The 13,298-nt window shown below is 46.4% G+C and overlaps 1 protein-coding gene across 1 annotated transcript in view; it reads right to left on the reverse strand.

Moving 5' to 3' along the window:
* LOC147032434 (uncharacterized) overlaps window positions 1–10,231 on the reverse strand; it is a 45,676-nt gene extending 35,445 nt beyond the window's left edge. The window contains exons 1-2 of the mRNA XM_085870059.1: window positions 9,915–10,231; window positions 9,645–9,751 (exon numbers count right to left, since the gene is read on the reverse strand). Of these exons, the coding sequence (XP_085726185.1) occupies window positions 9,645–9,751; window positions 9,915–10,058 (251 nt within the window). The 5' untranslated portion in view covers window positions 10,059–10,231. The remainder of the gene's footprint in view (window positions 1–9,644; window positions 9,752–9,914) is intronic.
* Window positions 10,232–13,298: the final 3,067 nt, after the last annotated feature.

Raw genomic sequence — 13,298 nt, forward strand, 5'->3', positions numbered from 1 at the left:
TTCAGGACGTTTTCACTTCACGGATGACTACTCTCTGGTGAGCGAGACGACTTCCCCTCCTCCTCCTCCCCCCCCCCCCCCCCCGAATGATCTGCTGGGTACCCTTGTCTGTGTTTAGTTGTAAGTAAGTCAATCCCCGATAAGCATCTGCTCTCTGTCTCTTTCCTGTCATTTTGATTGATTTTGCCTGAGTAATTATTAATTATTCCCGCGCTTTCGAAGAAAAGCGGGAATATTTTGATTGTCTCCGCCGTCCATCCGTCCGTACGTCCGTCTGTCTGTCTTACCCTGTAACTCCTCCTATTCCGTTTGAAATAGGAACTTGAAACTTTGGGACATAGTAGATATATGAATGGGGAAGTGCACAACACTTTCGGATTTGTGATATGATCCCTAGGGGCTGGGCCAGAGGGGTTGGGGTCATGGGGGTCGATTTAAAAAAAAATGTCTTATAGCTTTTTTTGTAAGTGTATTTACCATTGTACATGGTAAATTATTTTATAAAGAACTTACTTATGTGGCCCCCATGAGTGACAAACAGTCACAGGTTTTACTGTATTTATCTAATTGATTATGAATAATTATAACTAATATTATACACAGTTCATTCCTATGATTAAATTGATGCACAGTTCTATATTGTTGGACAGTGTTAAATTAATGTTTCATGAAATGTTGACATGCTTGCAATGACTTCTGATTTAGTAACCATAGTAAGTCTTTGGTCATAAAGCACATCAAATAGGAAATAATAGTCAATCCATTTTGCAAGATAAAATTTCACCGAGTGTTAATCGGACAAAGCAGTGCGCGGGGGAATATGCGATGGTGTGCCAGCGACAACGTAGTTCTAGTTTTGATTGCTTTTAAATTTATTCATTTATTTACCTTATTTATTTTCTTATTAATAAATTATTTATTGACTTCCAACCTGTCTGTGTTTGTCCTTTCCTTCCATTGGTTTAGCATTGTCCAAACCTTGATAGACTGGGAGGTAATTACCACAGATGTGACCAAAAATAGTCAGCACGCACCAGCGGTTAAAACGCTCGGCTGCCCTAATCTAATCAAGATAACATTGGTGCTTTGCAGAGGGCGTGCTCCCCGCTCAGGTAACCACGTGACCTCCAGTTAAATGGAATAATTAGACGGTGGACACTGGAACTCGTGGTTAACTGGGTGGAGTTTGTGGTTCTAAAACAACCCACCGTACCACAACGTTAATTGTGAGCAGTGGCCCTAGGTCCGGCTCTTCCGAGGACAACCGGGGATTAATACCCCTGAGTGACAAGCTGGTGTATTGGTTCCTGTGGCCGCAACAATATGTTACGTATCAGGGATAAGGATTGTTACTTGGAATGGCTCACCCAGATTCTGAAAAAAGCTGAGATTACTAGGAAAAGTTCCTGACAGAAAAGGCTATACCTCTGCATCTATCTATAATTCCAGGTGTGTGTGTGTCTGTCTGTCTGTCTGTCTGTCTGTCTGTCTGTCTGTGTCTGCTGTTTCTCGACAACCACTGGTCCGATCTAATTGAAACTTGCCAGGTATATTGCTGGGGACCTGAGTATGTGCCATTTCAAGGTTTGATATTAATCGGACATGCGCTTCCCAAGTTATGGCCATTTATTTACCATTTCACTTCCGGTTCCGGTTTTGAGCGGCAAGAGGTCTCCTTCGGGGCTCCCTGCTGACATTCTCAAAGTTAAGTTCCGGTTGTTATTTGTCCCGTTTTAACTGTTTAATTTTCTCACCTACATGTTAATGTGTGTTCCTAGTTCGGTTTTGTTTCAAAAATCGTGCTATTTTGTGAGTATTTATGTCGACGTTCTTACCTGGTGTTTGAGGCCTAGTCCTAGGCTTGAGGCCTACCGGTTCCACTTGGTGTTCGATCGTTTTTTTTTTTGTTTGTTTGTTTTTTCTCCCCATTACCTTCAATTTCTATCCTCCCCATTACCTTCAATTTTCATCCTCCCCACTTTCCAAACATCCCCATTCTCCCAACTAATCTCTTTCTTATCTCAAAAAAAAAAAATAAAAAAAAAAATATACCCAACAACAACAACAACAACACGCTCACCTTCTCCCGATTCTGCTACTTCTTCTTCCTCTTAACTTCCTCCTCGTCTTCCTCGATTTCTTTTTTTTTTTTACATTTCCATGACCTAATCTGTTGAACTCTCATACATTAATATTAACAACAAAAACGATCTTATGATGCTTCATCTTCCTCTCTCACACATGTGGTACTCTTTACTGTTTCACAATGCACTACTCTTCTGCTATTTCAACAGACTGCTTTCATTTCGACCTCTCCTTCATTCCTTGCCTAAAAAATCCAACTATTACAGCGCTTCTTCTCTCCATGCTCTGAATTCGCCTTCATTGCATCCATCAAGAATTGTGTTAAATCGCATCTCTGACCTAAAACTTTTAAAAACCACAGTTTGCCATGGATGCTCGCTTTCCATCAACCATTCTTTTTTTCCAACTTCAGTGCCAACTCACCCCCCTCACCCCTCACTCTCACTCTCAAAGCAACCATCCCACTCTTCTCCCGCCAAGCCTCCCTCTCACCTCTTTCAAAATTCCCCCCTCACCTTTCTCCCACCTTTCATCCCCCTCACTCTTCCTTCTCTAAGTTGCCCCCTCTCATCCACCAACCTGCCTCCCTCCACTGCCCCTCTCACCTCCATCTCTTCACTCCACCTCCTCAAATACTCAACTGCCATCTTCCTTGTCTCTTGTCCCCCCTCTTCTCCCAGCACCACAGAGCCTTTTCTCCTCCTCATTCGGCCCCCTCCCCTCGCTATTCTGCAATACCCCACACTCCTTCAGCAACCCTCCTTACCTCCCCCCTCGTCCCTCGTCCTATCCTCCCCGCCCCTCCACCTCCTGCACCCAAAGCCTCCTCCCCTACCTCTTCATTAAAAGTGTGGACCTCAAATATCCGGGGCCTTCGCTCAAACCTTTCAGATCTTTCCATGCAGGTTGCCACTGACAAACCAGACATTATCTGCCTAACAGAAACTTTCCTCTCCCAAGACGTGTCTGACTCCCAAGTATCTCTCCTGGTTACTCCCTCTTACGGTATGACAGACCTGAGCCTCGTCCTGGTGGAGGTGTTGCTCTCTTCATCAAAGACTCTATTCCTCACTCTCCATGCACTGCTCTCACTCCCCACACCCCCAGGAATACCTCTGGCTTCGGCTTCCCCTCCACTCCCACCTCATGTTTATATGTGTACTGTACCGTCCACCGAACAGTGATGACTCCATCTACACCTCACTCTCCGAAAACATGGACCATCTTCTATCTTCTCATCCAAACTCTCTCTTCCTCTTATGTGGTGACTTCAATTGTCATCACGCCAGTTGGCTAGGTGTGGGTACCTCTCTCACCTGCCATGGGACATCAGCAAAAGCTTTCTGTGACTCATTGGGACTGACTCAATCGGTCAACTTCCCGACCCGGATCTCAACCAATGGTACTCCATCTCTTCTGGATCTGATTTTGACAAATTTCCCTGACAATATCTGCTGCTCTTCCTTCGCTCCAATTGGTTCTTCTGACCACGTCCTTGTTAAAGTGGACATCTCTCTGGCTGTTATCAGAGAACCACCTCACCGCCGTCGAGTCTGGCATTTCACTCAAGCCGACTGGCAGGGTCTCCGAGCAGCCATCAAACTTACAGACTGGTCTCCTATCACTACTTTCTCAAACATCAACTCATCCTGGGAATTCTTTCAAAGAAACTTGCTCTCCCTCATGCACAGATTTATCCCCTCTCGTGTTCAGTTGTCTTACCCTTCCTCCCGCCGTTGGTTTACTGAAGCTTGTGGCGAGGCAGTTGTCCTGAAACAACTTGCCTTTGCCTCATGGAAAGCAAACCCAACTGAGGGCAATCTCAGTTCTTTCCACAAAGCTCGGAACAAGTGTGTAGCTACCCTCAGGAGAGCCAGAAAACAACATCTTTCTCATCTCAAGTCTGAACTCTCAAACCTCTCTCCCTCCTCAAAATCCTGGTGGCGTTTAATCAAATCTGTTTCTGGTGTATGTTCCCCCTCCATCCCCTCCCTTACCTCAAATGGCCGCACTGCTGATTCCACACGTGATAAAGCTGAATGTCTAAACTCGGTGTTTGCAGCTAAATCTTGTGTCCCAAACCCATCACTATCTCTACCCACTTTACCCAGTCGCACCCAACTGTCCCCTGACTCTGTATCCTTTTCTCCTGACAAGGTGGAGAGCTTGCTTTCAAACCTCGAGTCAGATTCTGCAACCGGTCCAGACGGCATCAGCCCACGTGTCCTCAAAGCCTGCTCTTCTGCTCTTGCTCACCCTCTCTCTGTTCTATTCACCCTCTCATTTTCCCAAGGTCATCTGCCATCTGCTTGGAAATCTGCTAACATCACTGCCCTGCATAAAAAAGGTGCAAAAACAGATCCCTGTAACTATAGACCAATCAGCCTTCTCCCAATCATCAGCAAGGTTATGGAATCCATCATCGCTTCAGACATGAAATCCTTCCTCTTCTCCAATGGCTTGATTTCCAATCATCAATTTGGTTTCAGACCAGGTCACTCTACCCTAGATATGCTGCTACTGCTCTCCCATCAATGGATGGAGGTCCTCAATGCCAGACAGGAAATCCGAGCCGTATCCCTGGACATATCACGTGCTTTTGACACAGTCTGGCACCCTGCCCTACTCACCAAACTCTCTTCCCATGGTATTCAAGGCCATCTCCACTCATGGCTCGCAGACTTCCTCTCCTGTCGCAGTCAACGTGTGGCCCTAAATGGAGTTCTTTCATCCCCTCTTCCTGTGCAGGCTGGAGTTCCTCAAGGTAGCGTTCTGGGCCCTGTTCTTTTTCTGGTTTTCATCAATGATCTCTCGGACTCTCTGGAAAATCCTCTATTTCTCTTTGCCGATGACTCCACCCTCTGCCGTACCATCTGTCATCCCTCAGACCGGCAAGCAGCAGCTTCTTCGCTCACTGCAGATCTGGATAAAATCACAAACTGGTCCAACACGTGGAACATGTCTTTCAATCCAGACAAATCTCACACTCTCACTATGTCTCTTCGAAAGGACCCCCCCATCCACTTTCTCAACAATCCTCTGGAAGAAGTCTTTTCTTTCAAGCTTCTGGGTCTCACTATCTGCCATGACCTTTCCTGGGAAAGTCACATTTCCAACCTTGCCTCAAAAGCCAGTCGCCGACTGGGAATCCTCCGTCGTGCAAAGTCCTTCCTCGGCCCTCTTGAGCTCCTGACCACTTACAAAGCTTTTGTCCGTAGCCTGATGGAGTACTGCTCTCCCCTCTGGGCTGGTGCTCCTGCCTCCCACCTTTCTCGACTTCACGCTGTCGAAACCAGGGCTTTTAAGATCATTGGCATCTCCCGCAATGAAGCTGAGTCTTTGGGCCTCTCACTCAATCACCGCAGGTTGGTCGGTGGTCTTTCTGTCTTCCCTACCGACTCCTCTCCAGCCTTGCCCCCTGCTCTCTCTGTGATTTGTCCCAACCACATTTCCACAGGGCGCTCAAGGTCCGCCAACAACCCCCTTCTGGTAAAACTACCAAAATCACGAATCACTGCTCATCTTCACTCTTTCATTCCTCTTTTTCCCGCCTTTGGAATAAACTTCCTCACTCTATTCTTTCCCATTCTTCCCTCCAGGCTTTCAAAACAGCTGTTCACCACCACCTCTTATCTTCCCCCATCCAAATCCTCGATCTTTTCTACCCCCGATAATCCACCCAAGCCCACTTCCTTCAATTCTCCTGCTTTCCTTCCTGAAAGTCCCTTTAATGTCCATCTTCCCCTCGCCATGTTCCCCGTCCCATCCCCATCCCTCTCCCTTCCACAGTTCACCTGTGTCTGTTCCCCAATGTTTTGTCCCTTCCACTCCCGCCCCTCTTGTCTCATGCCTCCTTGCTGTGAGTTGTGTGTTAGCTCTCATACGAGCCTCGACCAAGGTATACAAAAAAAAAAAAAAAAAAAAAAACAATGACAAGACACGTTGCTGCGTAGGTGTGGCCGATGGGGAAGAGATTCTCAGCCGCATTCCCCTTTACAGGTTACAACGTACGGACTTCCGGATAATGATGACTTACTGTATTCTAATAATTTCTCGATTTCTTATGCGCATTTCTAAATAAACACAATGCCCCAATCCAGTCGTCATTTACTTTTAAGTTGTTGAAAGATTTTTTTTTCGTACAGCCACACACGTACGGGCATGTGAGAGTGAAGGAACGTCCTGTGTGGTTGTTGAGGGAGGTAAGCTTGATTTTAATTTGGATTTTAATTAACTCTGTGTGTATATCACAGCAGTTGTTACTTCAATGCAAGCGATAATTTGTGGAATGCACGTGAACATTCCGTACAGGCACGCACCACTTCCGGATAGTGATGACTTACTGTATTCTAATAATTTCTCGATTTCTTATGCGCATTTATAGATAAACACAATGCCCCAATCCAGTCGTCGTTTACGAGAACGAAGGAACGGCCTGTGTGGTTGTTTCTGACATGCAGTTTGAAAGTTTTTTTTGTTTGTTTTTGGGGTTTTTTTTCCACGTACGGCCACGCATGTACGGCAACGCACGTACGGCCACGTACTAGTAACAAAAGTTTTGGAGAACTTTCTCAGCTTGCCGAATGGGCACCTGCTCATCTTACAGACATTATCAGTTTGCCGACGTGTGTTACACAACCCCGAAGGATCGCTGCCAGTGAATTTACTGTGCATACGGATCAAGTTCCTTTTTTGAACACTGATGGGAATTACATATTGTGCATTCAGTGCTTCAGGCTTGTGCATTCAGTGCAGAGTAAGTTTAAAATGGTATTTACGATCAATCATGTTGGGAGGGAAAGGGTGATTGGGGCTGTACGGGTTGTGGGGACCATTATAAATATATAACGTTTGTTTGGTTCCGGGCCCACAAGAGGAATATTAGATTTTTGCATGTATTGGTAAAAGTTGAAGCATCCGTGTGTGCGTGTGTATTTGTGTTGTATCCACGGCTGATGCTGGAATGCACTAAAAGTGAATGGTAAGAACCCAACAGCTCTCAATCAAGGTTATTTCTCGTATTCCTATCCTCGAGTCCGATTTTCATTCAGGAACACCACAATTATGGTTAACCACTTTGACATCGCCACTCTTTCATAAAAATGTTGAAAATTATGTTGAAATAGAACGGCACTTTTCAACGTCGAGACGTCAACCAATATTCCTCCGTCTGCATTATTACATTATTATAATACTTGTACCAAATTTGATTTAAATCCCTTCAGCTGTTCTCTATCACATTTTAAAGCTGACATGACTTTTGACCTTTTGATGCAGAAATCTTCTTTTTTTCTGTATACAATGTCGAGGCTCATATAAGAGCTAACACACATAACAAAGAACAAGTGGAGCAGGAGACAAAAGGGGTGGGAGAGGGAAGCACAAAGCAGTGGGGAACAAAGATAAAAGAAGATCTGTGGAGGGGAGAGGGATGGGGTGGGGTACACAAGATGGTACTACAGGGACTTTCAGGAAGGAAAACAGGGAATTTGAAGGAGGTGGGTTTGGGATGGATTAACGGAGGTAGAAAATATCATGGTTTTTAGATGGGAGAAGATATGAGATGGTGGTGAACAGCTGTTTTGAAGACCTGGAGGGAGAAATGGGATTGAAGAGAGTGTGGGAGTTTGTTCCAGAGGTGGGGAAAAAGGAATGAAAGAGTGAAGGTGAGCAAGTGATTCTTGATTTTGGCAGTTTCACGAGAAAGGGGTTTTGGTGGACCTTGAACTCCCTGCGGAAATATAGGGGGGGGGGGACAGAGCAAAGACAAAGGAGGGGGGGCAAGGCTGAAGAGGAGATGGCAGAAGACAGAAATATCACAAACTTGTCTGGGTCTGGGGGGGGGGAGAGAGAGAGAGAGACAGAGACACAGAGACACAGAGACACAGAGACACAGAGAGACAGAGAGACAGAGAGACAGAGAGACAGAGAGACAGAGACACAGAGACACAGAGACACAGAGACACAGAGAGACAGAGAGACAGAGAGACAGAGAGACAGAGAGAGAGAGACCCATTGACTCAGCTTCATCACGGGAGATACCAGTGATCCAAAAAGCCTTGGTTTTCAGAGCGTGAAGCCGAGCTCGGTGTGAGGCAAGAGCACCACCTCAGAGGGGGGAGCAGTACTCCATCAAGCTGCGGATGAAAGCTTTGTAAGTGGTTGGAAGCTCAGATGTGCCAAGAAAGAACTTTGCAAGCTGTAGGATGCCCAGTCAGTGACTGGCTTTGGAGGCCAACTTTGAAATGTGGCTTTCGCAGGAAAGATCGTGGCAGATAATAATACCCAAAAACTTGAATGACAAGACTTCTTCAAGGAGATTGTGGAGAAAGTAGATGGGGGTTGGGGGGGTGGGGGGGTTCAAGATGGTCCTTTTGGAGAGACATAGTGATTGTGTGGGATTTATCAGGATTGAAAGACATGTTCCAAGTGTTTGACCAGCTTATGATTTTATCCAGGTGTGCAGAGAGTGAAGAGGCTGCTGCTTATCAATCAGAGGGATGAGAGATGGTATGGCAGAGGGTGGAGTCGTCAGTTCACTTTTGCATAATAATATATACTTCTCCCCATGGGTGCTGAAAGGAGAGGGGGGGGGAGATGTTTTATATAATGATTGTTTGTGATGATAAAACACCAAGGGCAGCTTTATTTTGTATCTCCCTCAGGGTGATTCCCTGGCATGGGCAGTGACACTCTCCCTTGGAAAATAAACAACTGTGGTAACAATTTACATCACAGTAATGATACAATGCCAAAAATGAACACAGGAGTGTTGCCACACCCCATTCGGAAAAAGTGTGTTCAATGAATCTGCATGTAAGATTAAGTGAATAATACCTCAATTTCCTTTAAACATGGCAAAAGTTTTTTTTGACAACGAAAATACAGAAACGTCCGTGGAGGTTGTTTGAAAAAAAATATATATATATATATATATTTAAGGGGGCCCAGATGAAGGGGGCCCTCCACTTCGTATTACCCAAGGGAGGGGCCATTCGATTCTGGCTCTCGGTGGCCCTGCTTCTACCAAGTTTGGTCAAAATCTCATCACTGGTTCACAAGTTAATGCGGTCACAGAATTTTTACCTGATGGGACCTCTGACCTTTGACCTCTTGACCCCATGATCGAATCAGTATGCATGTATGTACACACACACACACACAATTATGTGTTGTAAAAAGATCATTTGCCATGTCTTTTTACTTCATTTCACATCCTCTTCGACACTCTCAGATAGACATGTGATACAGTAGGCTTATGAAGGACAATATGCTGTCTTTTCTGATCAAATCCGTCAACGAAGTGACGACATGGCACGACTACCAACACTGAAGCAAGTTTCCACGTGTGTTCAGTTACCAAGTTTCTTACAAAGCGCTCGCCAAGCGGCTTAAGCACTCGCCAAGCGGCTTAAGCACAAGCGAGTACCCCATTCAAACCCGTTGCTAAGGAACGGATGGCTCGACAAGCGCCGGCCTCGCTGCTTGATAAGTGAACATAGGCCTGGTTTTCAATGTACAGTATACACGAAACTTATCAGATATTTGAGAGGGTGTACCTTTCGTCTGCGGGACAGAAATAAAAGTAATCGTGTTCCGGCAGAGGCTGTAGCTGCTCGAGTAAGGATTCCACCGTCAGACACGGCGGCAGGCGACGTAGAACCACCTGATAAACGCACACAAAACCCATTAAAAGAGCAGAGAGCAATCCAGCACGAATGTTTTTTTATTTGGGTGAAAAGACGAGGCGAAAGGTGAACGGACAAGTCAAGGTGTACGACTCCAAGTGGACAGATTCGTCCAAGACGCTCGTTCGTCTCCGGACTCACCTTACTCAACGGCTCCCGCCTTACCCGCACTTCTTTCCCTCTCTCCTTCTCTTTCCCCTTCTCCTTTTCATTCTCCTTTCCTTTTCCTTTCCCTCTCCCACTATCCACGGCCGTCAATCGGCCTTCGCGATCAGGACGCCTCATAATTCACGGACACATTGGCAACAACAAAGCGACAACCGACAAACACCAGCACCGTCCAATCAACAACCGACGCGTCCTTTGTGTTACGAGAAATGTTTCTCGATGTTACAATAAATATTTTACGACAGTGCTGTCAAACGTATTTATTTTCACAAAAAAAAAAACCTCGAGATAAAAACAACTATATGAAAAGACCGGAAGTAAACTAAACCTAGTAACCAGTGATCGAAGGCTATACATCGCTTGATTTTTTTTAAGGCGAAAACAAAAGCTAAAAGACAAAAATTTAAACGTTGACATATTAGAAAGAGGGCATGATGATTGAGATTCATTTTTTTTATCTCTACGTTTTTGTGCTGCATTCAAATATGATTTAAATATTGTATGAAATTAAATCCACAATACAGTACTGCATTGTACAAACGAGTCAGTCGGATATATTAATGTAATTGTAATGATCAGACAGCACACAGGATCAAAGAAACGGCTTTAATAATTAAATAATCCCATAAGGGAAATGACATCGAGTTCCGGTAATGCCAGATCTACAAGATCTAGGAGCAACACCGACAACAATAATCTTTAAAGGTAACAATTGTCCCCACGTTCTTGGGGGGTTGGCTGAGGGAAGCTTGGCCCAAGTCTTTCACCAACCGGCTGGCTCGGGCTGTGTTCAGTTACCAAGCAGATAGCTAGCGCTTGCCAAGCGAGCCGTTCCTTATCAACGGTTTCCAATGGAGTGCTTAAGCCACCACGATCGCTCTACATGTTACGAATCTGGAGGCCTTTTGCACACAGACAGCCAGAGTCCCCGTAGTTCAGTTATTTTTGATAAGTATGTGTTAATAGTTAGAATCCATCCCATATGTCTAATGGGAATTTCGTGTGTGCGCTTCGAGTTATTTTTAGTTAGGTTTTTATTACATCGACAACAACAACAACAACATCGACGCCGACCCGCACTCGACCCCGTCGCCTTGCCCACATGTTTTTGGCTGAGGGCATGGGCGGAGCCTCTGTCGCTTCGGATCGAGGCTCCGCCCCCAAGAAGGGGCATGGAGAGTTTCCTCCAGCCAATGAGCGAAGGGCGAGCATCGCACGCGAACCCCCAGCCAATCAGGGGGGCTGAGCACCTCAGGGGCGGCCCCGCCCAGCCAGAGGGAGTGTTCGGCCCGACCAATGAAGGGCTGCCCCCGAGTCGCCCGACAACCCCTCGTCCAATCCAGAGGCGAGTCCCTCAGAGCGGAACCCTCGACTCACGGGGGAGGGGAGGATAAGACAAAGTAGCAAGCCGTGAAGAAAAAAGCAAGAAAGGCTCGCCTCGTAAAAGGCAAGAAAAGTTCGCCTCGTGAAAAGCAAGAAAGGTTCGCCTCGCCGAAGCAGAGATAGGAAGCTGCTGGCGTTCTCATCTGGTCTGTGCCCGTGCTGACTGGCGTCCGTGGCGCCGTTCTTGGTCCCCAGAGCTTGGTGCGGCGTTGTTGGCAGTGGGTTCGAGTACCGTCACCGGACAAGCTCGAGCAGACCGCACGGGGCGGGCAGGTGCAAATACAGACCGCGGCCACCATTTATTTGGGTGTATGTGTGTGGCACAAGTCTGTATAAGTAGAAATTGCTCAGTGTTGTCCATTGTACATGGTTTACATTTCTTTTATTCATGATAACTCTGCTCTTTGTGTGCTTCCCCTCCCCGATTATTGTTATAAATAAACTCCTGTTAAATGTTCCAGTTCGTTGTTCGTGTTTTCCTTCATTGGCCTAGCAAGGTGCGTATTGAGAAATAGTAAGGCCGTTCAGGCCGGTAAGTTGCCACTTGGACCGACGGATCTTGGTAATCCCCGCTCGGTTTACGCCCGGATCGGGCTCGGTAAACGGTTCGTTCTGCCCGAGGTCCGTCGAGGGTGTGGTTTTCCCCGGTAGTTGGACGACGTGGGTATTTAGGTATGTTGAAATTAGGCAATTAACCCTACCCCACGCCGTCAAAATATTGGCGACCACGGTCCGCTAAGGGACCTGTGAACCCTCGGACTTATCCGAGAGTCACGACCTAAATTCCGGGTGTTCGGTGGGAGAAGACTCCACTGCTCTACCTCGTGGTCGTTTATCGCCACCGACCCCTGGTGCACAACAGTATACTCGGTAATTGAATACACCTGGTCTGACGTTCGATTGAGATCAGGACTCAGGGTAGGGTAGGAATATCGAATTTGTTCAGGGTGCCGGCGATAGCTCGCCTACTCTTCGCAAAGGACACCATGGAGTCTTTTACATCAACCAACTAATGCCAGCAGATGGGACATCCAATTTAACGTCCATCCGATGGACGGCACATCCATCGATGAATCACTACACCTGTGAAACACTGTGATGAGAGTTTATAGCTGGGTCGGGATTCGAACCCAGGCTAGATGATTCAGAGCAGTGGTTCCCAACCTTTTTTGTTGCGACCCTGAATTGTACATCAGGACTTCCCGACCCTCACTCAGGCTTTTGATAAAATTTACATATCTATACAATAATGGAGCTAAGTGTTAATCTCCTCCGAGATGAAGCGTCAACAGTCCACGAAACCACTATATTGTACTTGGTATTCATGACTCTGGGTCGCTATACTTTTTAGCTCACAATCACAAGCGAATGAGCAAAAATTTGTGTGGTTAAAAAGTGAAACCGAGGCCGCCGAGTATTAGCCATGCAGCTGGAGGTACATCACAGAACATGATTGGTCCAGTACTATCACGTGCTAACCACAGAACAGACCAGTGATGGCAGGTATACTATAGCTATCTGTCTACATATTGTTGTGAATTTTCGCCCGCCCGGCGTGCGGGCGACCGCCTTTAGCTCAATTGCAGCCGCGCGTGCCCACCGAACGAGCAATCTAGTTGCAGGTTTCGGATCAACGCCGAAACCCAGCTACGGGTGTTGTTAACCACACCATAAACCAGCCAACTCTTCTGTCCACGCGCTACAGGGTCGATCGCCGAATTGTCGATGTACCTAATTATTCGTGCAGACAGAAATGCCGGGGATTTATACCTCAACGGAGCCTGCACGAAAACGAGCCGCTTTAAGCAGTTCGTTCCGTTTGCGATTGCCGAGCGGTTTTATATCGCCAAGCCCCGTCGGACCAGATGTACGTTTTATTGGCTTATGATCAGCCAGCTAATTATTCTGAACACAATTATGGCAGTCAATGGAGGAAGGGACGCAACGAGCAGGTGACATTCAAAAATGGGGAAC

This window comes from Eptatretus burgeri, chromosome 2 (genome assembly GCF_056783735.1).
Source record: "Eptatretus burgeri isolate ZD-2024b chromosome 2, Ebu_testis_v1, whole genome shotgun sequence".
Classification (NCBI taxonomy): Eukaryota; Metazoa; Chordata; class Myxini; order Myxiniformes; family Myxinidae; genus Eptatretus; species Eptatretus burgeri.